Source organism: Diplotaxodon limnothrissa, linkage group LG17 (genome assembly GCF_057381915.1).
Source record: "Diplotaxodon limnothrissa isolate DT_005_m linkage group LG17, D_limnothrissa_male_GT1.1, whole genome shotgun sequence".
Classification (NCBI taxonomy): domain Eukaryota; kingdom Metazoa; phylum Chordata; class Actinopteri; order Cichliformes; family Cichlidae; genus Diplotaxodon; species Diplotaxodon limnothrissa.
The window spans coordinates 15,097,161-15,124,996 of NC_140612.1; the positions used below are offsets into that span (position 1 = coordinate 15,097,161).

At 42.3% G+C, this 27,836-nt stretch overlaps 1 protein-coding gene across 1 annotated transcript; it reads left to right on the top strand.

Annotated features, from left to right (window-relative positions):
* The first annotated feature begins 9,880 nt into the window (after nucleotides 1–9,880).
* On the top strand, nucleotides 9,881–27,586 carry LOC146614750 (uncharacterized). Its single transcript, XM_085376651.1, has 4 exons — nucleotides 9,881–10,247; nucleotides 24,930–25,046; nucleotides 25,246–26,834; nucleotides 26,867–27,586. The coding sequence occupies exons 1-4, from the start codon at nucleotides 9,881–9,883 to the stop codon at nucleotides 27,584–27,586; spliced, it is 2,793 nt and encodes a 930-aa protein (XP_085232777.1).
* Nucleotides 27,587–27,836: the final 250 nt, after the last annotated feature.

Below are 27,836 nucleotides of genomic sequence, written 5' to 3' on the forward strand. Positions count from 1 at the left end.
GGTGAATTCAGAGAGTGACAACATTGTGTGACAGATTTTCAGCATCAGTTGTATGGTAATGGCTTAGATGATTTGTTGTCTGTTTGAGCTGTGTAACAATCATATTAAGAGCAAAATGTATAGAACTGTAATACAGAAAATCAATGTTTGAGCTTAAAGACACTTGGGTACAGTAGCTGAGTAAAAGCACAGTTACTTCACTGTTCACGTATTGCTGACCTGCAAGGTAAGGCAGCTGGCACACCTGCAGCAGGTTTTTCACCATTGATCACAAGCTGCCAGTTTCTCAACAAACCAGCTCTACAGGAAAACTGAAGCAGGTGCGGCGCAAGAAAATAATGAGTGATTAGCATCATTATTTTATATTCCATTCAGACAGTTACTGCCAAGTCATAATTGCTAGTTCTTGCATCAAGGTTTTTTTTTTTATGTTACACATAAAATCAAACCGATAACCCCCCCCCCCCCCCCCCCCCCCCACACACACACACACACACGCACACACACACTCATGAAACATATTAAGGATTGTACATTAGCATAAAACATAAAACTGTTCTCGGAACCATACTGAATTTCACCAGAGAAACATGAACGGACACACACACACACACACACACACACAGTGGCGTGTCTAGAAAATTGTTGTTGGGGGGGCCAGGTAGGGGCACAGATTTGGAGATGGGTGGCAGATGTAATTGGCAGATAATGTTTAAAAAAAAAATTCTACCAACCATTAACCATAATTCAATAATCCTATAAACCTAATAACCGAATGAGCTTTTAACTCTTATTAGAATGAGATTTTAACCACTACGGTGCAAAGTTTTTAGATACTGCGTTGATAAAGTACAAGAGATACAATCAGTGCTTTGTCAGTGTTTACTCAGCATTCAAGGACATCAATATTTGCATAGTATTTTTACTGACATGTAGTGCACATACGTATGTTTTGGGCAAAAACATTTTTGAATATTAAAATACGAACATTTGTAATAAACAATTGACAAATTAGCCAGTTCCAATGTAAAACTTTATCTGCCTGTTAAAAAAAGAAGATAATCTTCTCACAAACTGGTGTTTGATTTTGAAACAGGAAAAAAGTGGGGAAACAACTGAAAAGACTAACATTTGAATGAAACCTGAAAGCAAGTAGTAAACTTTGGTAATATTGATAAAGAACAACACTGGCTGATGATGAAATACAGTCAGCAGGCATGGTGACACTGCCAGTATTAACCTGCAGGGCTGGACTGGGACAAAAAAATCGGGCATTTTGACTAGAGACCGGCCCACCAGGTATTAAAGCCGTAAAGACTTTGAATGAAAACAAATGCTGTTGTGACCCATATGGAAAAGAAATAGTAAAAACTTATATGACTTAACTCATGAAAGTGGCCACTTTCATGAGTAAATCATATAAGGCTTACATGATTTACTCATGAAAGTGGCCACTTTCTCATTACTTTCATATATTGTTTTAGTAAGTATCCAAAACATACAAGATTCATTATATAATCTTTCAAGGGATCTTATATCTGTTTTTACTCTTGTATGCTTTTCATACAAGTTTCACACAAGACAGATACAAACTGTATAAGATTTATATATATCTTTTCCATATGTACACTGTCTTGTTGGTATATGTATGATTTCTATACATTTTACGGCAGATAAAAACTTTGGTTGTAAGATTTAGATAATTATTTAATAAAAGCGAGATATTTTAAATGAGAATAAGAAAGAAAAGTATTTCTTTGTTCCCCACCTTTCCCTGTTAATGCCCTACCTGGCCCCCTGGCAAAACTTTGCTAGACCCGCCCCTGCACAGTTACCAGCTGTCAGCTGCTTAGAAAAGGATCCTGGTGTTATTTGTCTCTCAGAAACAGTTCATAACTTCCCTTCAACTCATTCATGTGACCTAAAAGGTAAACCTGTTTCTCCATCAACTGTTCAGCTCTGATGATTCAGTAAGGACATCTCCTGGTTTCATCTTCATGTTTCCCTCTCACCACATAACCAAACCGATATCATGACCAGCAGGTTTACAGCTGTGGCTCCAGCAAACATCAGCTGATACTAGAAAGTAATATTAAATAAATTCTAACAACAGCTGATCGTGCTTAAACGTGCTGCTGTTGTTTACCGCGACATCCGCTGGTTTCCTCTTTCTGGCGCAAAGTGGAAGATAAATAAACAAGAGAGAAAAGCCGATCAGCTGATCATTGATCAGTTTCATGATTGAAGTAGCAACAGCAGAGGGAGGGGGAGAGAATGAGAGAAGAGGCAGCTGTGCAGCGTAATGACAGAATAACTCCTTTGTGTCTTTTTCCATTGTAGCTGAAGTCCGGGACAAACTGAGTCTCTTCTCAGGCTCAATACGAAACGTGTAATATTTTCTCTGAATGAGGGACCATTCCTTTTTTTTAAGGAGCCGTTGGCAACTCTACTAACTAACCTTATGAATAAAATAAAGTTCACTATCAGTAACATCATAGCACCCACCCAGCTGTATAAAAACTCTGTCAAGCTGGCTAGAACGCAGTAGGAGTTATTGCAACTGAGGGTAAAAAGTCAGCACAACGAAAATAAACTCCACCTAAACTTGGTTTATATCTGACCCAGATAGACTGCAAGTCATAACTTCTTACCTGAAGTTCAGTTCACCTGACACTCGGACTGGTGGCCGCCTCAGGGCTCTCCTCCTGACTCCCCTTCCCTCATCCACCTGCTGGTCTCTGTGGAAGCCCCGCCATAGCCACCACCAAACAACTGAGTTATTTTTACACATCGACCTGCATCTGGCCAATCCACCACCTCTCATTGTTCATGCCATTACAAAAAAAAATAAAAAATAAGTCACCGGGCATATGCCCGGTATGCCCGATGGCCAGTCCAGCTATGCCTGCAACCAAGTCTGCAGCTCCATACAGCAATGTTACGACTTAGATGATATCTTATAACTCATGACTCTTATGTTAGCTCCCCTCAGTAGCATACTGTCAGAAATATTCGAGGGCTGCAATAATTCTTTAAGTGTTATTTTTTCCTTGGTATTCTAATTTCACCGAAGTTTACTAAACTCAACAAACTTAATATTACTTACCGGGACATTTATTCTGTCCTCATTTTCTTTCACCGAAAAATTGTTTCCTGCTTGGCTCTCCTACCTTTGCTAACGTGATGCACATAGCGCAGAAGCCGATGCTGCATTCACTTACACTCTGATGTCTGAGCTTCACCGTGAAAACATAATCGTACATTTGATATTTGATTGAATTTTATTGTTTTGCCTTTGGGGTGGCACCTGGGGTGGCCAGTCTGGTTGGGGGGGTGGCCTGTGCCCCCCCAGGCCACCCCGCTGGACACACCACTGCACACACACACACACACATATGAAGAGAGAGAGTAAGCATTGTATGCAAACGACTACCAAACTGCCATCATAATTTGTCATATGAGAACAGGACAAATCAACAATTGACAATGACTAATTAATATTAAAATCTGTAACATAATGTATTGTTTGGAGTTTAGTCTGTTACTGTTACTATTTTTACCATTTCTTCTTGGACCAACCCACATAACCCAAATAATTTCATTAGGGATTAATAAAGTATTCTGATTCTGATTGTTTCAGGATGGCCTGCCATTATCCAATGACACATCTGCTTACCTGTATCTTTTACTCGTTTCTCCTCCTCTTCTTTTCTCATTTTTCTAAACTGAGCACCTGATGGCTTTGAACTTTTCTTGTCGATCTTCCATTGGTTTTAATTTTGCACTCCAGTATGAACACAAATCCCCCAACACTTGGATCACCACAACATAACCTAATAAACCTACACCTTAGTTCACAGATTCACTTTGTGTAGGGTTTATTTCTGGGATTTCGCACAACCCAGGATTCAAATCATGAATACATAATGGGCTTGGATTTACATCATTATGAATGAAATGTGCTCTATTTGGAAGCAGCATGTCTCCCTCCCCTTTCGACGGGTTGTGTGTGAGACTTTGAATCATCAAACTGTAAATTATAAATTGTTATTGAGCCCTTTACCCCGAGTCCTAAAGTGTATATATATTTTCTTACTCTTCTTATATATATTGTTTGTTTACTTGCACTGCTGTAACTGAGAAGGGTCTGGCTGCAGCCACTGGGGAGCGCCATATTGGGACCTCCACACTAACCAGAAACACGTGATCTCCACAGTAGGCAGAAATACGTTCTGCATGGATTTATTTATTTTTTGTCTCGTTCCTGCATGGATCATTAACCTTGCAAATCGATCGTAAAGGTTGGTACAGAGTCTTCCATGTATAAACTTGCCGTTAGGAATCATCTACTTTGCTTACACTGATTACGTTGGCACTTTGTTAGCGTTACAACAACTGTCATACCCCCGAGGTATCTAAACTTAAGTAAGGAATGTGTGTACTTTTGACACCTCTGGTTAGCATTTAGTGGTCAGTTTTGGACGTATTTGATTTTTGCTTGTTATGAACAAATTCACTTCACTGCTTTTCACTATCTGACATCAATGCACATTGTTCCATTTACTGCATATTGCGCTTTATTCATGTCTCTCATTCCACCTGCATCAACATTGTAAAGTTTGTCACAAAGAGATTTATACATTTATAAATACTAATATTCTTTATTTCATTCTGTTCTGCTTTTTTATTCCTCAGATTTTAGTTAGCCTTTGTTAAATTGTCTTTTATATGTCAATAGATACGTATGTCACAAATAAAGGTGTCTTGAAAATGATGTTTTTGTAAAGAATTTTCTCCCCAAATCTCTTACATGCTAACTGCAACGTGTCATTTCTGCGAAAACCTGAACTTAAATGTGTATATGATCTTTATCTGTTTTTCTCTCTGTTTTAGATGCACATATCAATTTGGAATTCTGCCTCCAAGCCAGAATTGCAGGAATGCACCACATGTTGGCTGTTTCACTGCCCTCTGTCCCCCACTTTCAGCTCTACTGTCAGGGCACAGATTGAGGAGCATATAAATGGACACATTAAAAATGCTTTGCTTTTCAAAGGTATGTTGGTATTAAATATACCTCATTGTTAAAGTTATAAATATGCACTTCTTTTCAGCACTTCTGCAGTCTCTCTGTTGACTTAAAAGTTGCTTTTCACATTGTGCAGTTCAGTGCATTCATCAGCAAGAGAAAAAAGCGTGTTTTCATTAAATATTTTTTCCTGTTCACCACATTTTTTGACAGCTCCTGTGATCCACACCATTTTGCTTTCCTTATTGAGGATGGCTTGGATATTTTTGTTGATATGTACAATCTGATTGTTAGATAAACTACATTTAAATTACATGTTGTTGTTGTTTTTCTTTTTTTCTCTCGTACAGACAAAACGATATGCCGGTGCACTTTCACTGCCGTGTCTGTTACATGACAATCATACAGCATGGGGATATGGCAAGTCAATTATTGTCATGTCAGCATTCAGGACTACTCCCCACTGAACTCTCCGTGGAGCCCCATCTCCGTCTCGATGTCTTGTCTGCAGCATCTAAACCATTTTCTGAATCTTTGGTAGAACATTCATGTGTTCTACCCTCTGTGCTAAATGAAACTGCAGTTTATGGAAAGTCCATGAAAAGGAAATACCCTCACTGTGGTCTTAGTCTTCTTGAAAAAAAAAACCAACTTCAAGGCTCACATGATGAGGAGGCATTCAAACAGATCAACAGATGTTTCCTTGGCCTGTCATCTGCAGTGTTTTTGTGTAGAGGGACTTCTTTCTCTTTGTTTTTCAGTTTGCAGAGGATATGGAGCTCTTTCTAATCAGAATCAGAATCAGAATACTTTATTAATCCCGAAGGAAATTAGGGGAAATTTAAAAGCATGTGCTGACGAGCAGAGACTACGGGTCAATGTGATATTTGACATTTAATGGACAGATGAAGGCACTGGCTGTTTGTTTGTGTTTTTTATGTGTTGTTTGTTTTTCAGTGTACAGAATTCCAGTTAAACTTATTATAAAATGTTGTTCACTTGTTTCCATACTTATAGTAAAAAAATTAAGTGTAAATGTAACAGCATGGTTTATACTTGTAACTTCAAAGTAAAAAGCTTACAGTTGCTATTAACATTAATGTGTTACCCTGTAATCAATAATATTTTTATACATTTTATGCATTACCCCTCTGGGCTCTGTGCTGGCCATTTGTGGCCACTTCACTTCTTTTTTTTGACTACTACACTGCAGTGGACCAAAAGAATGACACAGGTTTGATCTTAAGGATCTAATAGTTGTGTGTGTTTGTGCATGACATTGCAACACAAATATGTATTTGCAAGATAGACTGGAATAAATTTTGATGCATCAAATATTACACTGGCTGCAATGAATTTCTCTTGATACTGACTATTGAACTTTGAGTTTCCTAGTCAAACTTATCTTTGAAGCACATGCTAAAAACACTTGTACTCTTGTAAAATTCATAACGACACACCATAGCCAAAATATTAACTCTTAAAAAAAAAGCTGCAGCACACACAGCAAAAAACACTGTTAATAAATGTGTCCTGGAGTTTATGCAGGTGCAGAAAGTGCTGTTGCTGTAAGTAAGCCTAACAGCTTCCAGATCACTTATTTTTCTGGAAAGATGGCAAGAAGGGCATTCCTGCTCATTTCTACAATCTCCCAGATCTTGGAATACAATGCCTTTGACCTATGAAAACCACTTCACAGTACTAGGAGTCCTCTAAAACCTACAAATGAAGAGTGATCCTGGAAGAAATAGGGCGCACACTTGTGACCTCAACAATTGCAAGACAGCCTTGTCCCCGATGCTCAGATGAAAAAAAAATAGGAAGATTTATCAAACCATTAGGACTTTATCACATTTTATCTGAAAAGTTACTGGTAATACATAGCCTAACTGGCATTTAAAGTGTAAAAAAAAAAAAAGAAAAGAATGTAGATAAAATTTTGGTTTTTTGATGAAAAGCACTGGTGCTAATTTAAAGAGTCAAGTCGGTAAAAGTAGATAAATGTTTTAATAAATATACATTTTACAGCATTTTGTGAACATACACAAAAGTTGCCATTTTTGGCAACGAACAAGCTGAGAGACTCCTCAGCCTCTGCCCCTTAATGCTCTCTGGTCGCTATAGTAACGCGTAAATAATCCTTTCAAAATAAGACACACAACTACAAAATGGGAAAAGACCCAGGGAAACCGACTTAACGATTGAAAACCCTGAAAACCATACATTTCACACCCGAGGCTCAACTCTCGCGTCCCGGTACCAAACGACTCCCTGTTGGGGACCGCTGTTGTACAGGAGACACGTCACTAGATTGATTGACAATGGTCTACAGCATTCAGAATGCACAACACAATCTGCTGTAACAAAAATATAAAATAAAATCAGCGAAACAGTGAGTCCGCTAAAGGTGAACTGCGGGGACCACTGTACAATAATTTCCAGTAGCACTGTTGATATATGAAATGGTGTCTTGAGGTTGTCTTCAAACAAGTGCATTGTACTAGAAAAAGGTGTTTGAAGGATTAAAAATGTAAAAAGTAATGATTATTTTATATTTATTGAAAAACCTTTATGCAGAAAAAGCAAAGAAACAAAATCACATGGACACTTTTGGCCACAAATGAGCTGAAGGGATGGTGATTTTTTTTTTAAATAAACCCAGAGTGTTAAAACACTTAGAACAAAATTTATTTATCAGCAGCATCAATAGTAACAAAAACACAATTTAGTTTTTGCTGTCAAAGTCGATTTAACTGAAGTTACGTATTTCCGGTTAGTGTGGAGGTCACGTGTTTCCGGTTACTGTGGAGGTCGCAATATGGCGCTCCCCAGTGGGCACAGCCAGGTGCTGTTGCTGTAACTGGAGCCTCGTCGTCTCGTCTCTCTATATACTGGTCTGTATGTAGCGGAGATGAGTTTAGTTTGACTTCAGCAGCGACCAGGTGCACCGAGGGCTCTTCCGCTCACTTTTCGCGTATAGAATTTTGAAAAAACATCGGTGCAAATTATAAGTCTGTATCATGATGTCTGGTGTTTTTGTGTTTGTTGGTTTGTTTTTGCCAGTCTTGGCAGCCGGGGGTCAGTCCGCCAGGGCCTCCGCTCCTGGCCGCCACCCGGCACACAATGCACCCGACCCCTATGGCGCCTCCTGCGGGTGGTGGGCCTGCGGGAGGATGGGCCCATGTCTCCTCTTCGGGCTGTGCCCGGCCGGGCCCCATGGACTAAGGCCCGGCCACCAGACGCTCGCCCTCGGGCACCCTCCCCGGGCCTGGCTCCAGGGCGGGGCCCCGGTAACCCTATCCCGGGCAGGGTAAACTGTTCCCTCGATGTCCTTTTCATAAGGGTCTTATGAATCGCTCTTTGTCTGGTCCCTCACGGGAGGGGCTCAGAGTAGAGCAGCTGCTGCTCCACATCGAAAGGAGCCAGCTGAGGTGGTTCGGGCATCTGACAAGGATGCCCCCTGGGCGCCTCCTGGGTGAGGTGTTCCAGGCATGTCCCACCGGGAGGAGGCCCCGGGGCAGACCCAGGACACGCTGGAGAGATTATATCTCTCGGCTGGCCTGGGAACGCCTTGGTATTCCCCCGGATAAGCTGGAGGAGGTGGCTGGGGAGAGGGAGGTCTGGGCCTCTTTGCTTAGGCTGCTGCCCCCGCGACCCGGCCCCGGACAAAGCGGATGAAAATGGATGGATGGATGGTTTGTTTTTTATTTTGTTTTATTTTGCGAGTTGGTTATTAGATGCTGCTCCAGTCAGAGAATCCCCCGCCGCCCCGCCCTCTCCTCCCTGTGCCGCAAGCAGCAGGCGCACCTCGCAAACGGAGGGCGCCCTTACTCCCAGCAAATGGGCGATAGAAAACCGATTGGTGCCTATGCCGTTCCCAATATGCGCTGGCTGACGTCGGGGCAGCATGAGTACGAGCAATTGTTTGTTTGTTTTTTGCCGATGCCCGTGATGCCGCCACGCAAATGCCCGTGTCTTCTCCCTGTCGTTGTAAGAAATGAAACCAATCATGATATTGTCATACCCCCCAAAACATTGGCAGACGTTAATGCTATAGTACAAGTGCTACACAAAGAGCAAACTGTCAGAGAACCAGATTGCTCTAAATTTCAAGTCTTCCTCAGAACTAAGCTTTGATTTTGTAGATTTACTGATACCCACTGAATAAAAGGAGTAAATTACAAACATGTTAAACGACATGCCAAATGTCTTCTATCAGAATGACCTGGATTTTGGGCATGCTGACAAAGTCAAACACTATATCAAACTGATCAGACACCCTTTAAACAGAGAGCGCGTCCCATACACCCCAATGTCTTCATCTCAAGATGGAAGAAGCAGACAAGCATAAGACAGCATTTGTTTGCCCACTCAGATTTTGGGAAATTAACAGGATGCCCCAGGGGATTACAAATGCACCTTTGACCTTCCAGAGTGTGATTGAGAAGTGTGTCGGCGATATGAAGCTAAAAGAGGTTCGTGTTCATTGATGACCTGATTGTCTTCTCATCATCTCTATGCCGTTCCCAATATGCGCTGGCTGACGTCGGGGCAGCATGAGTACGAGAAATTGTTTGTTTGTTTTTTGCCGATGCCCGTGATGCCGCCCACCATAATGCCGCCCCGGGCAACCGCCCGTGTCCCCCATATCAAAAACCGCTACTGGATTTGCGTGCACTTAAGATTAACAAAAAAAAAAGATCGCCACCACGTCAGACCCAATGGCATTTTCATGCTTCGCAGCATCATTTATTCTTACAATAATCACATGGTTGCTATAACAGTACATTCAATGGCTGCAGCTCTCCCGCTGGCAGCCGTACACATCACCACCACCAAACCTGCAGCAGCATGGCAGAACACGCCCTGCCACATATCCCCATCGCCCGCTTCACCCCACCCCGTGAGCAGGCGAGGGAATCGGCCCGGACCATCGGCCCCCCAATGCCCCGGCCCAGCGACTGGGAAGTGTCCACTCTGGCGGTTGCCCGCGCCTCCAGCGGAAGCCCGGGAGCTGGCCTGATGGCCACCCATATGGCAAGCAGCGGCAGTGCAGCAGGAGTGGAAGTGAGCCGGGGCTCAGAGGCAGCTGGGCAGACGGCCGGCACGCAGGACCATGCAGCCTCCGTGCCGAAGCGAACAGCATGCCGCCCTCAGGCAGGACCCCCGTACACCTCGCGCACCTCGACCTCCATCTCCAGCTTGGCAGGTCCCGCTGGTGAGCCAGCCTCTGGCTCACCCCGAGCCGCACACTGTCCACCCTTACAGTGATCACCCGGTTGCTGTAACAGTAGCCTACATTCAACGGCTGCAGCCCTCCTGCTGCCAGCTGTACACATCAACACCAAAAACAACAACAGCACAAGCAGCGCACAGGTTTTAAGCCGGTGAGGCATCATTGTAGATGCAGTGAAGGTGAGTCCATCTCACCTGCAGCAGCATCGCAGACCATGGCCTGCCACAATAATAAAGCATTTTTTTATTTAATTATAAATAAATTATTTCTCCTAATTATGTCCTGGGTTTTAAGTAATTAATAATACAAAAGGAAAAATCACAAAAAACACTTAAGGTCATGAAAATTAATTGCGATTTAGCAATTCAATGAGGCATCCACCTTATTTATTGAAACGTATCGGTATTGGCGATACTGGCCCATATACATTTCAAGCATCTAATCTGCTAATATGCTCTCTCTTATGCTTTTCTATCAACACTACAGAAGACTAGAACTTTAAATGCTCTAACATATAGGGCTTTGGAGCGTGATGTCACGGGGGTGGGCGTGGAAAGGATTTTGGCCCGATCCACCATTTTGGGGGTCTAAGTAAGGAGCGAAAGCATAGCCATGGTTCGTACTTGCTGTGTGGTCGGCTGCAATGTTCGATCTTACGACCGGCATGGGAATAAGTTTCGATTGTCTTTTTATGCTTTCCCAACCTGGAAGCAACATGAAGGAGCTCATGTATCGGATATTACCAAACGAAGGCGTCTAGCCTGGATAGCAGCCGTGAGACGAGCTGATATCAAGTTCTGTTACGTCTCCAGATATCAGACATTTTCATTCCGGTAAGTTCTAAATATGTTCACATCACACTTTATAGCTGAATAATATCATCGTTGGTGGTCTCGGAAGTTATAGAAATTGCGATCAAACATAGAATGGAGTGACTTGATTGGTTGATGTAAAGACAATAAATGAAATGAGACAGGAAGGACACAAATTGGCGTTAATAATTTACCCGATTATCAATGTGTTAATTTACATGTACTTTACAATTATGGGTATATAATATGATAACGATATTTTAGCAGTTCAATGATAAATGTGTAACATTAATTATGGTGGGGGGTGGAAAATGGCTATTTCACTCGATGCACTCCAGCTGACTTACTTTGACGACGTACTCAGAGTTTGGCAGCTTGAAAATAGCCAAATCTTGCACCCAGCCATTTGTAAATTGGATGTGCGCCTCCAGTGACTTGTAATTACGAAACTGGTTCGCTGTGTAAGCGCTTACTCCACAAACAAGATACGTGAAGATATCGGGGTAGGACAGTGGCGGTAAGTCGTCTGGGTCTTTACTCCACTGCCGTATTTCATATGGGTCCAGATTTGCGATGCACTCTATTTTTTTTCAAGTACCGCTGCTTCGCCTCTGGACGCAATCGGTCTCTATACCGTCCGTTTTCTTTTGAGCTGCTTTTAAGCATCTTTCTTGTCGTCGTCGTTCCAACACAGTGTGTTTGTTTTGATTCGTAGACCCCGAAAATGGAGCTGCGCTCCCACAATGCATTGCGGCGTGACGTCAACTCCAAAGCCCTATATAATCTCAAAGAGTCAGACCGTTCTCTGTTGGAGTAATCCTCATGTACACCTTAACTAATTCTATACAGTCTAACCATGTCCTGCCTGTCTTCCTAAGTCTTAACTTTACTGTTCCATTAGTTCTCTCTGCCTGCAAAAAAATTTTTTTTTAAAGGTATTTAATCCTAGAGTGAGTATAAACCACTGCTGCCATCATTACTCTCCCTCCTGTGGAGACATGGCATAGCCCATGGCTCAAAATAGCAGCAGTCTTATACAAATTCTTAGGCAGTTGTTGAGACAATGCGATTCTTTTGGTCCTGGTAGAGATCACGCTGAGATGTTTCCAAGTATCAAGGTATCACTTTATTTCCCAATCCCAATACAAATGCGCATTTGGAGATCAACACTACATCCTGTGCAGTCCTGTGCAACTATTCTCAAGTTGATCTGAAGAGTTTTACACAGCAGCTACAGTTATAGTCTCTGGTCTCCTCCTCCTACAGTAAACCCCCCACAGTGGAAAAACACTGGTACAGTGGCCAGGTATGCTGACACCCTGACCCCCATCTCCTTTTAAGGAAATGTCCATCCACCATTGTCTGCCCCTCACCCTCAGTAACTCTTGCTACTGTCCTGGGGGTGGGGGTTAGATGTCCCATTGCCCTGCACTTCTTTGTTCCCCCCCTTCCAGGACTATTTTTTATCGTGTATTCCTACATTCTACCTACAACAAAATCCTACTATGACACCCACTAATAAACTACATTCCCTATGACCTCAATACCTAATAAACAATCTATTATTTCTACACAGTATTGGTTTATCACACAGATAATAAACACCATCCTGCAAGCTCGCTCCCTTGGTGAGCCACAACTATTTTTCTGCAGTAGGTAAATAGCCCTACATGTCTACCAGTGCATTCCGGCAACGTCTGCTGGTGTTGCACTGCTAAAATATGAACACCATGTTCTCCTAAAGCTGCCTCTTTTGCGATCTATCTGCAAAAGCATTCCCTAATGCAACTGGATCTTTCCCGCACATGTGTGCTGGACATTTACAAACGGCAATTCTACTGGGTAATAACACTGCCTCCAGCAGATTTTGCAAGAGTTTGGCATGTTCTACAGGTTTCCCTGTAGAGGTTATCACACCTCATCCACTGAACTACAAAGAAATGTACTGTAGCAAATGCATACTGGCTATCAGTGTATATTGTCTCTCTGCAGCTTTACACGCTTCCGTTAAAGCTAGAATCTCTGCTGCTCAAGCAAATATGAAACTTTCTAGGTGTCCTGCACAGATAACTTTCTCACTGTCTACTATAGTAAAACCTGTTTTAGTCTGTCCCTCTGCTGTTGTAAAACTCAAATCATCAACAAACCAAACCTTTCCCTCAACAAGTGGCACATTTGTTAAGTCATCCCCTCGGCTTACACTCCTTCTCCACGTGCTCTCCACACTCATGAGAAGTGCTCTCTTCTTTCGTTGGCAAAAAGGGTTGACAGATTCAGAACTGTGCACCATTTTATGGTTATGTATGGTTGTGAGAGTAATGGTAACATTAAAGACAAGTGTCTTGTAGGTGACAGAAATGTTTAGTCTGCAGTAGTAGACATCTACCTCGTGTGGAACTAACAATGTCAAAAAGTTGAAATAAACTATTTCCTGAAACATTGTACAGCTTAAGCTGCTGCACATACTGATCTCACGCATGGAGGTAAAGCACAAGCAACTAGAGCTAATCTTTTAGGATAGTAAGTTACTGGCTTCACTTGGAAAAAATGCTGTTAGTTATTTGTGTTAGTTTGACTTTGTGACTTTCTGTGTCGTTTCTGGGATGCTTAGGACTCATATTGCACTGCTGGAAATATTTTATTTTCATGCATATAATGTTATTTTGCAAATTTGCACTATAATATATTTTTTCGTTTTTCCTGCAGTATATGAAAATTGGTGTATCTCAAAAATAAAACTATGAAGACACTTAAAATAAATTTCCTTTGGTGGGAAACTAGTTTGTGCAACTTTTTTGTATTTACAGTTTTGAGGGATACGCCTCTTAAATTTCTCTAACTAGAAATATATGTTAAAAAAACAAAAACGATTTTAAATTTTTTTGTAGTTTATTGCACTTTTTTGCAATTTATTTAATTACTATGCACTTAATGCAGACATATTCAAATTTGGGCTATAATAGTGGTATTGATGTATAGCAACTTGAAATGCTCCAAAAAATGGCTCCACAGCATGTAAAAATATACTATAAGCTCTGGCGGACTTGGTTCTATGGTAGGTCTTAAAGGGTTAAGTTGTGTCCTGCTATAAATCTCATGATCAAATCACATGATTAACCATCTGCTGTAAAATGAAATGTAAATGTTAGCGCTGCGCAGGCGTATACACTCTTTCTCACAGTAATCTCTGTGAGCAACACAAGGTAGTGAATAGCACACCCATGGTAAATTCACAGACACAAAAAATTTTAAACTAAAAAGGTTAAATTTGCAAAGTTCACATAGTCATGTGACCCAAGTTTCCTCCTGTGGTCCCCTTCTGCTCCTGCAACACAGACACACACAGAGATACATCCACACCTTTTTCAGGTGGGGGTTAACTTCAAACAATGGAGTTAAGTCAGTCAGTCTTGTCAGCTTCCCCATTTATTTTAAAATTCTCACTCATTCACTCAGTGATTCTTTCTTTTGCTGATTGTGGAAATTATCGTCGCATTTTGTTTCCACGCTCAGCAAAACAACAACACTTCAAAGACAAAAAGAAGAATTGTAGACTGGATTTCCTCGTTGAATCCTTTTGGACAGGAACTCATTTTCTACAGGGAGTGCAGAATTATTAGGCAAATGAGTATTTTGACCACATCATCCTCTTCATGCATGTTGTCTTACTCCAAGCTGTATAGGCTCGAAAGCCTACTACCAATTAAGCATATTAGGTGATGTGCATCTCTGGAATAAGAAGGGGTGTGGTCTAATGACATCAACACCCTATATCAGGTGTGCATAATTATTAGGCAACTTCCTTTCCTTTGCCAAAATGGGTCAAAAGAAGAACTTGACAGGCTCAGAAAAGTCAAAAATAGTGAGATATCTTGCAGAAGGATGCAGCAGTCTCAAAATTGCAAAGCTTCTGAAGCGTGATCATCGAACAATCAAGCGTTTTATTCAAAATAGTCAACAGGGTCGCAAGAAGCGTGTGGAAAAACCAAGGCGCAAAATAACTGCCCATGAACTGAGAAAAGTCAAGCGTGCAGCTGCCAAGATGCCACTTGCCACCAGTTTGGCCATATTTCAGAGCTGCAACATCACTGGAGTGCCCAAAAGCACAAGGTGTGCAATACTCAGAGACATGGCCAAGGTAAGAAAGGCTGAAAGACGACCACCACTGAACAAGACACACAAGCTGAAACGTCAAGACTGGGCCAAGAAATATCTCAAGACTGATTTTTCTAAGGTTTTATGGACTGATGAAATGAGAGTGAGTCTTGATGGGCCAGATGGATGGGCCCGTGGCTGGATTGGTAAAGGGCAGAGAGCTCCAGTCCGACTCAGACGCCAGCAAGGTGGAGGTGGAGTACTGGTTTGGGCTGGTATCATCAAAGATGAGCTTGTGGGGCCTTTTCGGGTTGAGGATGGAGTCAAGCTCAACTCCCAGTCCTACTGCCAGTTTCTGGAAGACACCTTCTTCAAGCAGTGGTACAGGAAGAAGTCTGCATCCTTCAAGAAAAACATGATTTTCATGCAGGACAATGCTCCATCACACGTGTCCAAGTACTCCACAGCGTGGCTGGCAAGAAAGGGTATAAAAGAAGAAAAACTAATGACATGGCCACCTTGTTCACCTGATCTGAACCCCATTGAGAACTTGTGGTCCATCATCAAATGTGAGATTTACAAGGAGGGAAAACAGTACACCTCTCTGAACAGTGTCTGGGAGGCTGTGGTTGCTGCTGCACCCAATGTTGATGGTGAACAGATCCAAACACTGACAGAATCCATGGATGGCAGGCTTTTGACTGTCCTTGCAAAGAAAGGTGGCTATATTGGTCGCTGATTTGTTTTTGTTTTGTTTTTGAATGCCAGAAATGTATATTTGTGAATGTGGAGATGTTATATTGGTAAAAATAAATAATTGAAATGGGTATATATTTGTTTTTTGTTAAGTTGCCTAATAATTATGCACAGTAATAGTCACATGCACACACAGATATCCCCCTAAAATAGCTAAAACTAAAAACAAACTAAAAACTACTTCCAAAAACATTCAGCTTTGATATTAATGAGTTTTTTGGGTTCATTGAGAACATGGTTGTTGTTCAATAATAAAATTATTCCTCAAAAATACAACTTGCCTAATAATTCTGCACTCCCTGTAAATGTCCCAATACGTAGCTTTCTCCTGAGCCCATTTTAATTTTGGAGAAGCTCACTTTGCAACAGTTTTCTCGACGACGAGTCGTATAGCGCTTCTGTTCTAATCGTGCAGATCTGCTCAAACAGAGATCATCAAATAAAACTTTCAGTGCGCCATGAAAGTAACAAAATAAAAGGAAAGAAAGAAAATAAAGGAAAGCAAAGGAAAGAAAGGTCTTGTTTAAGTCATGACCAGTTTTGGGACTAACGCGTTATTAAGTAACGCGTTACAGTAACTACGTTGTTATTGTGGTAACGAGCACGGTAACTAGTTATTATGCCAAAACCGGGAACGCGTTACTCGTTACTGGGATTTAAATAGGCTCGTTATTCATTACTTCGTGTGGTGGCTATCGGAGAGCTTCCACAGATTCAGTAACATTAGCAGGTGGAAGCCAGCAGGTGGATGAAGGAAAAGGGAGGCAAGAGGAGAGACCCGAAGCGGCCGCTGGTCCGAGAGTGTCAGGTGAACTGAACTTCAGGTAAGAAGTTATGACCTGCAGTCTATCTGGGTCAGATATGAACCAAGTTTAGTTGGAGTTTATTTTCGTTATGCTGACTTTTTCAAACTGCGTGCTAGCTAGCATGACGGAGTTTCTATACAGCTGGGTGGGTGCTATGATGTTACTGATGTTGAACTTTATTTTGTTCATAAGGTTAATTATCAGAGTTGCCAACCGTCCCGTAAAAAACTGAATCTTCTCGTATTCAGAGAAAATATTACGCGTTTCGTATTGAGGTGAAAAGGAACAGTTTGTCCCGGACTTCAGCTACAATGAAAAAGACACAAAGCTGGAGTTATTCTGTGTTTACGCTGCACAGCTGCCTCTTCTTCTCTCATTCTCTCCCCCTCCCTCTCCTGTTTCTACTTCAATCATGAAACTGATCAGTGATCAGCTGACTGGCTTTTCTCTCTTGTTTATTTATCGCCCACTTTGCACCAGAAAGAGGAAACCAGCGGATGTCGCGGTAAACAACAGCAGCACGTTTAAGCACGATCAGCTGTTGTTAGAATTTATTTATTATTAATTTCTAGTATCAGCTGATGTTTGCTGGAGCCACAGCTGTAAACCTGCTGGTCATGATATCGGTTTGGTTATGTGGTGAGAGGGAAACATGAAGATGAAACCAGGAGATGTCCTTACTGAATCATCAGAGCTGTGATGGAGAAACAGGTTTACCTTTTAGTTAACATGAATGATTTGAAGGGAAGTTATGAACTGTTTCTGAGAGACAAATAACACCAGGATCCTTTTCTAAGTAGCTGAGAGCTGGTAACTGTGCAGGGGCGGGTCTAGCAAAGTGTTGCCAGGGGTCCATGTAGGGCATTAAAAGGGAAAGGGGGGCACAAGGAAATACTTTCTTATTCTCATTTAAAATGTCTCACTTTTAAAAAAAATAATTATCTGAGTCTTACAACAAACAATTGATAGATTGATTCATATGTACCATCAGAACAGTGTACATCACTGTCACAACAGTGTTTATTTTCATTCAAAGACTTTATGATTTTTCCTATAATGGTGGGCCGGTCTCTACTCAAAATGCCCGGGACAATTTTTTTGTCCCAGTCCAGCCCTGTAAGCAGCTCATCTGCAGTCTGGTGTTACCTACATCTTCCTATTCAGAAGGCAGAATTTCCGAGTTCTGAGTACAATCGAAAGCACCACGACTGCAGTTTTTGTGTTGGATGTAAAAAGCAGGCTAGGATAGAATCAGGTGTGGGATTTCTCTCGTGGAAATGTGCACATTATTTTTTCCTTTCTATTGGTAGGTGGCACAGTGCACTTGTGGCAAGTAAGCAAGCTAGAAGACTGTCAATCTTGCTGGGTATCCAGTTACGGAAACAACACATTAAGAAGAGAATTCTGAGTAAAACCAAAGTTACTTTCCCTAGTAACTAGTTACTCTGAAAGTAACGAGTAACTTGAAGTAACTGAGTTACTTTTGATATAAGTAACTAGTAATGTAACTAAGTTACTAATTTAAAGTAACTTACCCAACACTGGTCATGACACGTGTTCTTCATGCCAGGGGGATAAATCGTACCAACCCAATTGGCAGGCTCAACTTAGTAACAAAAGACAAATCAACAGCCAGTTTAATCTCAAACATTCATCCAATCACACACAACATACAGCATAACCCTGTTGTCTTAGCACATAATAAGTTTATTCTCATGTAACTAAATGTGTGCCTCATTAAAACTTCTTCACACACCAGAAACTCACAATCAGCTCACTCAGCTCACTCATTTAAGACCTCTCATCAGCATTCTGTTTTCTCCTCTATGATGCAACCATCTGTCCTCCTATAATATTCAGTCCACTAGTCTATGTATCACTTTCATCTTACTAGTGACTTGGACAAGATGGCAAACAGAATCTCATGCTTAAGATGCTGTCTGGTCTTCATGAATATCATTGTACATTCTATACAGGCGCTGTGGAGAGCATCCTCACACAGAACATGACATCGTGGTTTGGGAACAGCTGTGTGAAGGACCAAAAAGCTCTCCAGAGAGTGATCCGTACAGCAGAACGCTGCTGCAGGATTGCTCTTCAGGACACCTACACCAGGAGATGCCGGACTAGAGCAGCACAGATACTGAAGGACCCGTCCTATCCAGGCAACAAACTGTTCCAACTTCTGCAATCTGGTAGAAGGTTCCGCATCTTCCGGGCAAGGACAGAGAGACTCAAGAGGAGCTTCTATCCCCAAGCCATCCGTGCCCTAAACACACACACCCACCCTCTCACATCATCTATAATTGACTGAGACAGGACTCTCTTCCAGACACTCTAAACCAAGGCACAATGTACATTTCAATTCCTTTAATTTTAAATATGTTTATATTGTCTATCCTGTAAAATAGTCAGATGTCTATTCATATTAATGTACAGAATTCACCTGCTTGCTGCTACTACTGCACATTCACCCAGTGTATATACTATATGTCTGTATATATATATATATATATATAATGTTCTTCCTCTACACCCCCCCCCCAATTTTTGCACATGTCGAGGAGCGTGTCAGGCTACATTTCACTGTGTGTTATACTTGTATAACTATGCATGTGACAAATAAAGAACCTTGAACTTGAACTTGAACTTGTATGTATATATGCATGTAGGGTTAGTATAGTTAATGCATTTTCTGTATGTTTTTGTGTTCCTCTGTCATCACATTTGCATTATTCTCATCACTGCTTAAACAACACACATCTCGCTCTCTGTTTTTCTCCAAAACAGAAAATAGCATTACAGCTGTTTCAGGCTGAGAAACACCAAACACTCTTCATGTTATCATTCATCCACACAACTATTTTATTTCTTTTTGTCCACTGGGCAGGTGACCTTCAGAATCACATCTTCCCCAGCTGGATACCTTTTCACACACACCGTGACATCAGACACGCTAGCACTCACTTCTGCTTAGAGCACAATTTCACTTCATTCGTCAACGATCCACACACCACGTGCTGCCCAATAAAAGCTTTGTAGTGTATTTCATCCTCTTTCAAGGCAGACTTACACAGTTTATTCTCCATTACAAGACAACAATCAGCCACACTCACGCAGACCACGTCTGGCCCGCACACACACAACATAGGCCAATTGTCTCTACGCCCCACACAGCGGAGAAGCCTGCGTCTCTCTCACGTGGCTAGCGCGCTCCCGTACCTGCGTTCAATGCAGGGTCACGTAGCCGCTCTCTAAGGCCTTCTGTACTCACTGTTCGTGTTGTTTTCGTTCATGGGAAGAGTCTCTGGATCCCGTCAATTGCCATCCATCCCGAGTGGAGTTCAGGCGCAAACTGTCCGGCCGGGTGACAAAGTGAAACACCAGGGCTTTACGTCAATAGTCCCAGACGTTGCGGTGGCGTCCTCTCCCTCTCCTCGGTGGATGCGATGTGTTAGGTTCCGGCTCCGAAGGACCAAATAAATGTTGGGTCTGTGTTTCCACAAGCCCCGCTAATTCTAGAGACTTATTCATCATGAAGAAAACAAGACAGTCGATCGATCGATTAGTCGCGCAAGGGAGGCCTCGTCTGTGTCCACCACGGAAATGACCCCAACGACGGCCTCCTCTCACTGCCTTTTATTGAGAGACAGTTCACACAAAACACATCACAGCAAAGCAACGCCCACATGGTTCTAAGACAAGGCATTGCATGTATATGTGTGAACTTCTGTAAAAATGTGTGTGTGTGTGTGTGTGTGTGTGTGTGTGTGTAAGAATGTGTGTGTGTTACCTCCTGCTGACCAAAGGGTCATAAAAGCAGGAGCAACATCACAAGAAGCAGATCTTCCAGATAGGATGTATCTGTAATAAAACATTACAGCCCCCCCCACCCAGAACCTTGAGAAACTGGGGGGAAGGACACTGGAATTCCTTTCATCAGATTTGGCAAGCATAAAATGACAACATTTAACAATTCACTCTAACAATAACAACAGCTGCATCAACATCCATCACCGCAACTATAACTACAACCACTGTGTAGGGCTGCGACAAACTATTATTTTGATAGTCGACTGGTCACCGATTATTTTTGCGATTAGTCAGATCATGCATCCATTGGACGTAAAACGTACAGCTTATTGCACCAGCATGCACCTGCTTTTATATGACTATCATTAAATTACAGCTTTAAGTGTTTAAGGTATGTGCTAACTAAAAATAAAGAGAAGATGATAGTTTATTAAATTCTAATGAAATTTGCAGATTGTTTCGGTGGAGTTTAATAAACCTAGCTGTCTGCTCCTTGCTATCTAAAATATAACAGGACACCGGAGTATATTCTCTAGGATTTCACACTTCTGATAATCAGTTGTCTGCTTGATGTTTATTCAGCTGTGTAAAAACTATAACTTTAATCACAGCCAAACCGATTTACTCAGGAACAAATAAAACACCGAAAAAAAGGCAAACAATTACATTTTTAAGTTATCCGAGTGACTTATATATCATGTTTAACCTGAGTAGCAAAAGAGCGGGGATCTGAAAACGATGAAGTCGCGAGTCCGCTGTTCTTGCCGCAGAGGTGTGGACTCGAGTCACATGACTTGGACTCGAGTCAGACTCGAGTCATTAATTTTATGACTTTAGACTTGACTTGAAAAAATGTTCTAAGACTTGTGACTTGACTTGGACTTTTACACCAATGACCTGGGACTTGAATTGGACTTGAACCGGCTTACTTGAAAAGACTTGATATTTCACCCCAAATATAAAATTTAACATGCATATTATATAGAGATTGAAAATGTGACGTCATTCAGGGGTAAACCGCAAAGGATTCTGGGAACTCGTGGCAAGAGGTACTAGCGCACGCAGGCTTTCAATTGAAATCAGTCACACAGCGATAAAAAGAAACACAAAAATGTCAAGAAGCTGTTGTATTATTAACTGCAATAGCCGGTCGCATGACAGCCACGGGAAGCCGACGGGTAAAGAGATCGGTTGTTATCGGATTACGTCGTTGAAGAGAAATTGTTCAAGCCATGTTTCCGAAGTAACATGGCTTGAACATGGCTGGATTGCAGCCATTCAAAGAGCAAATATAACGTCCCAGAACCCTCCAGCTCACAGGTTAGTCTGCTCCAAGCATTTCCACAAAGGTCAGTCTGCTGTTGTAGTTAATACGTCATTTTTCTTAACATAATTGGTGATATAGGTTACAAGCAAGTCTGGCGCTGAACAGAAATTGTCGCGCTATGCTCCTTTGTTTATTGTGCATAAATAGTGAATTGTCCTGACTCAATATTGCGTTTCGCCTCTGTTATTATGGTACATTGACAAAAACATGTACTTTTATTCACAGGATAAAACAGGTTTTTTGTATCACTAATTGCCCAGTACGATTACAGCATACAATATTATTGTCACTGCTACATTTCTGTGATGCGTACCAGAAATTATTTCCACTACTAATTAATTACCCTTGAGCTCAAAGGTCCTATTAATAAACGGTTAACGAATGTGTATTTATGAAGACAATTTGTGAGACTGGTAAACTTATGATACGTACGATGGTCTTTCGTTCTACACGGTGCATTTCAAGGTCCTGTACCCATCCATCGGTAAACTGTACCTGGGCTTGTTGCAGTGACCTGAAGTTACTAAACTTCATGAGTGTATGCACTCACTCCAAGAACCGTATAATTATAAATATGCATATAAATATGCTACGATGAGATAGCTGACTTCATCTAACTAGCAAATGTTGTCCAGGCTACGTTGGTGATGCAGTTTTTTTTAATATGTATGATATTTTTGTCATGCGATTTTAAAGCCGGTCCTACAACCGCATCCAAGAATAACATGCAGCTTATCTCAGAACTGTCGGTGAAAATTATTCTTGGAGCTAGGTTTAATTGAGCTGCATTTTAAAGAGGTGCAATTTCACAATTTGTGTATATTTTCTAAGTTCACTATTTTGTCATGTGTTGAGAAAAACACAGATTTAAAAATTACATGGTCTAATATTTACATTTAGCATATAACTGCAACATTCTTTTTTCGTTTTTTTTTTTTTTTAAAGACTCGAAAGGACTTGAAATTCAAAATTTCAGACTTGTGACTTTACTCGGACTTTTACACCAGTGACTTGAGACTCGACTCTGACTTGCCTGACATTACTTGAGACTTGACTTGAGACTTGAGGATAAAGACTTGAGACTTACTTGAGACTTGCAAAACAATGACTTGGTCCCACCTCTGTCTTGCCGGCTCGAGTGACCACTGCACCCCCCGGCTTGCTATCGGTGGGTAACAGACGTCTCCGAAAACGTCGGCGCACTTTTGCAAATATGCGATGTCTTGATAAACCAAGCAGATATTTGAGATTTACACAGCTACATCTCGCCTGAAAATATGTTTTAAGTTTATTTTGTGACCCAGAAAGAGTAATAAGACTAATTTTAAAACTTAGCAGCGGCCGCCATTGTTGGCAGCTGAAATTTTGCTGGGCCGCGCTATGAATTCTGGGATATGGTGGGCCACGAAGGACACACCCGACCCATCCTTCAAATTCGGGGAAATGAAGGATGCATTTGTTGGCCGCATTTGAAGGAGTCGACGATATGGGACAGCCTTCGTCGCCTGACTGTGCAGCCTTCGTCGCCTGACTGTGACGTAATCGGCCTTCAAATGCGGCCTCCGGAGGATGCAACCGACGTTTTGGGACACAGCTACAGACTCACAGGCAGGCACTACAACAGAGGGAACAGAGACGTGGGACCAGGGCAGACACAGACACTGACTGGACACGGGGATATAGCAGACAGGGGAGACAGCAACTAAGGATTACACAGAGACATAAACCACAAGACAGAACTCTAACAAAGAAACCAAAGACTAGAAATGATAAATAATATAATAAACTCAAAAAAACTCAGTGTATAAAGTGTGTAATGAGGGGTTTTACAGCCTTAAAACATCTATAATATTTTTAAAAAATAAAGCTGGCTACTTTGCAGATTTAATCTGTCGCAGGCTGTTTCCAAAACGTAACTCCTGCAATAAATGATGGACCATTGTGCAAGAAGTCCACTTACCATTTACCAAAAATCAAAATTGTGTCAATTATGACTCATGAAACAGGACATGAAGTCATTCTTATTTAATGAAAAGTTAACAACGTAAAAGAAAATTTCTGAGCTTGTTTTGATGCATGAATACTTGTTGTTTAATTGAAGAAGAAAGGCGTGGTAAGATGCTTTGACATCATGATTTGACGAAAGAAGACTTGACTGTATGAATGATCATGCTGTAAAAATGTAAACACACCCAAACCTGATGTCACCTGTTCAGTATATAAAGTGCAGTGCTGCTCCTCAGCTTTAGTATCACAGTCCAGGGAAACTAATCTGCAGAACTGACCTGTTCATCACAATGAAGCTGCTGTTTTCTCTGTTTCTTCTCTGGGCACTCTCCACCACAGGTAACTACACTCATTTCACCTGCAGGTAGAAGGGAGTCTAATTTAAAGCTTTAAATCTTTTTTTATCTTACATTGTAATTTTTTTCCAAAGTTAGTGAGTAGTATTGACTCAACTGTAACCTGCTGTAACCCAATATGAACTTTCAAAACATCTCCTATTTGCTATATATTTAAATTGTGATGATCATTTCTGTATTCCTCTCCTGATTGCAGCTGGAGCCCTCCAGTGCCAAACCTGCACAAATTCAGCATGTTCAAGCACAGCACTACTTACATGCTCCTCATCGGAACCAATGTGTGTTACAGCTACCATTCTAGGTAATGTTTTCTCATATAATATTTAATATTTTCACTAAATTACATCCACTGTGAAGCTATTTGTGTTCCATCAACATTAACAAACTGGACTTTGCCTTTGTAGCTACTTCATCTGGAACTCCGGTCACACAAATCTACAAGGCATGTGCATCTTCCTCCCTGTGTCCAGCCGTAACCTCTCAGACATTTTCAGTCGACCTGGGTTTTCAAAGTGCTCTGGCTTCTGCTCAATGCTGCAACACAGATAACTGCAACTCAGTAACTCTGCCAAGTAAGTTAAATACTACATTGCTCATTGATGACAAAAGAATAATATAAAGAAATAAAAACAATAATCTGATGTTGTAAGAGTCTCTGTTCTGAAATGAAATGGCCTTCTTTTCTGTTTCAGATCCTGCTTCTCAGTCAAATAATGGTGGAGTATGCAACTTTTGTGACCCTTCCACTGGTCAGTGCTCCTCCACATTACAGTGTCAGGGAGTGGAGAACCAATGCTTCCAATCAACCAGTAAGTCTTTATGTTGTATCAGTTGTGTCATCGGTTTTCAATCAAAGATGATTTCAAATTCTTTTGTGATACTTCTGACATATAAATGAGCGGAAAATTTTAAAAAGCTGTTAAGTTGTTTTTTGCATGAAATATATTAAGCTTCCTGGAAAGTAGCCAATTTAAAACATATCCTGAAATTCTTCTTTTTCATCTGCAGTCAAAAGCAGCACCGGCACGTATCCAGGTTACGGCTGCGCATCTGCAAACCTGTGTGCAGCTGCTTCAATGCTGGGTTCTCTACCTTTCATGCAGAGCGTTGGTACAGTATCAGGTGTTGCCTGTTCTGCAGCACCAACTACAACTGCTGCCCCAACTACAACTAAAACCACCACCCCAACTACAACTACAACCACCACCCCAACTACAACTACAACCACGGACACAACTACAACCACCACCCCAACTACAACTACAACCACCACCCCAGCTACAACTACAACCACCACCCCAACTACAACTACAACCACCACCCCAACAACAACCACCACCCCAACTACAAGCACAACCACCGCCGCAACTACAACCACCGCTGTAACAACAACCACCGTCCCAGCTACAACTACATCCACCGCCGCAACCACAACCACTACCCCAACTACAACCACTGCCGCAACTACAACCACCACCCCAACAACAACCACCACCAATGACCCAACTACAACAACCGCCGCAACTACAACCACCGCTGCAACCACAACCACCATCTCAGCTACAACTACAACCACAACCACCATCCCAACTACAACCACCGCCGCAACTACAACCACCGCAACTACACCCACCACCACACCAACAGCTACAACCACCGCTGTAACAACAACCACTGCTGCAACCAAAACCACCGTCCCAGCTACAGCTACAACAATTGCCACAACTACAACCACCGTCCCAACTACAACCACCGCGGAAACTGCCACAACTGCCGCAACTACAACAACCACCCCAACTACAACCACCACCCCAACTACTACCACCGCCGCAACCACCACCACCGCTGCAACCACCATCCCAGCTACAACTACAACCACTACCGCAACTACAATAACCACCCCAACGACAACTACAACCACCGCGCCAACTACAACAACTGCCGCAACTACAACCACCGCTGCAACCACAACCACGATCCCAGCTACAACTACAACCACCACCGCAACCACAACCACCGCCCCAACTACAACAACCGCCACAACTACAACCACCGCTGTAACAACAACCACCGTCCCAGCTACAACTACATCCTCCACCGCAACCACAACCACTGTCCCAACTACAACCACATCCACAACTACAACCACCACCCCAGCTACAACCACCGCCCCAATTACAACAGCCGCCGCAACTACAACCACAACCACTGCCGCAACTACAACCACCACCCCAACAACAACCACCGTCGCAACTACAACCACCGCCGCGAAAACAACCACCGTCCCAGCTACAACTACAACCACCACCGCAACTACAACAACCACCCCAACAACAACTACAACCACCGTGCCAACTACAACCACCGCTGCAACTACAACCACAACCACCACCCCAACTACAACGACCGCCGCAACCACAACCACCATCCCAACCACAACCACCGCTGCAACTACAACCACAACCACCGCTGCAACTACAACCACCACCCCAACTACAACCAGCGTCCCAACTACAACCACCGCCGCAACAACAACCACAACCACCACCCCAACTACAACCACCGCCGCAAGTACAACCACAACCACAACCACCGCTGCAACTACAACCACCACCCCAACTACAACTAGTGCTACGACAACCACCACCCCAGCGACAACCATCAACCCAACAACAACCACCACAACTACAATCACCGCTCCAACGACAACCACTACAACTACAACCACCGCTCCAACGACAACCATTACAACTACAACCACAGTCCCAACTACAACCAGTACAACTACAACCACCGCCCCAACTACAGCTGCATCCAGTATCCCAACTACAACAACCAGCTCAACAACAAGCATCCCAACTACAACCTCCGCCTCAACAACAACTACCATTGCAACTACAACCACTACACCAACTACAACCACCACCCCAACTACAACCACCGCCTCAACAACAACCACCGCTCCAACTACAACCACCGCCTCAACAACAACCACCACCCCAACTACAACCACGGCTACAACTACAACCACCACCCCGACTACTATCACTACAACTCCATCCACTACCCCAACTATAACCACCGCCCCAACTACAGCTACATCCAGTACCCCAACTACAACATCCGCCTCAAAAACAACCACCACAACTACAACCGTCACCCCAACTACAACCACGGCCACAACTACAACCACTACACCAACTACAACTACAACCACGGCTACAACTACAACCACTACACCAACTACAACCACGGCTACAACTACAACCACTACACCAACTACAACCACCACTCCAACTACACCCACTGCCTCAACTACCACAACCACTACCCCAACTACAACCACTGAAATTACAACCACTACCCCAACTACAACTTCAACTGCAGGATCAAGTACAACTACTGCCTCCACAACCAAAAGTGATGCTTGTTCCATCAGACTGGGAATGATCCATCTGCTGCTTGGACTCCTTCTCTTTACCTTTCATTGAAGTCTGAATAACACAAAAACAAACAAAAAAACATATGATGTCACAAACCTTTTCGAGATTTGAGTTGTTTAGAAATCACTGTTAAACTGAAGTCCATGAAAAAAGGTA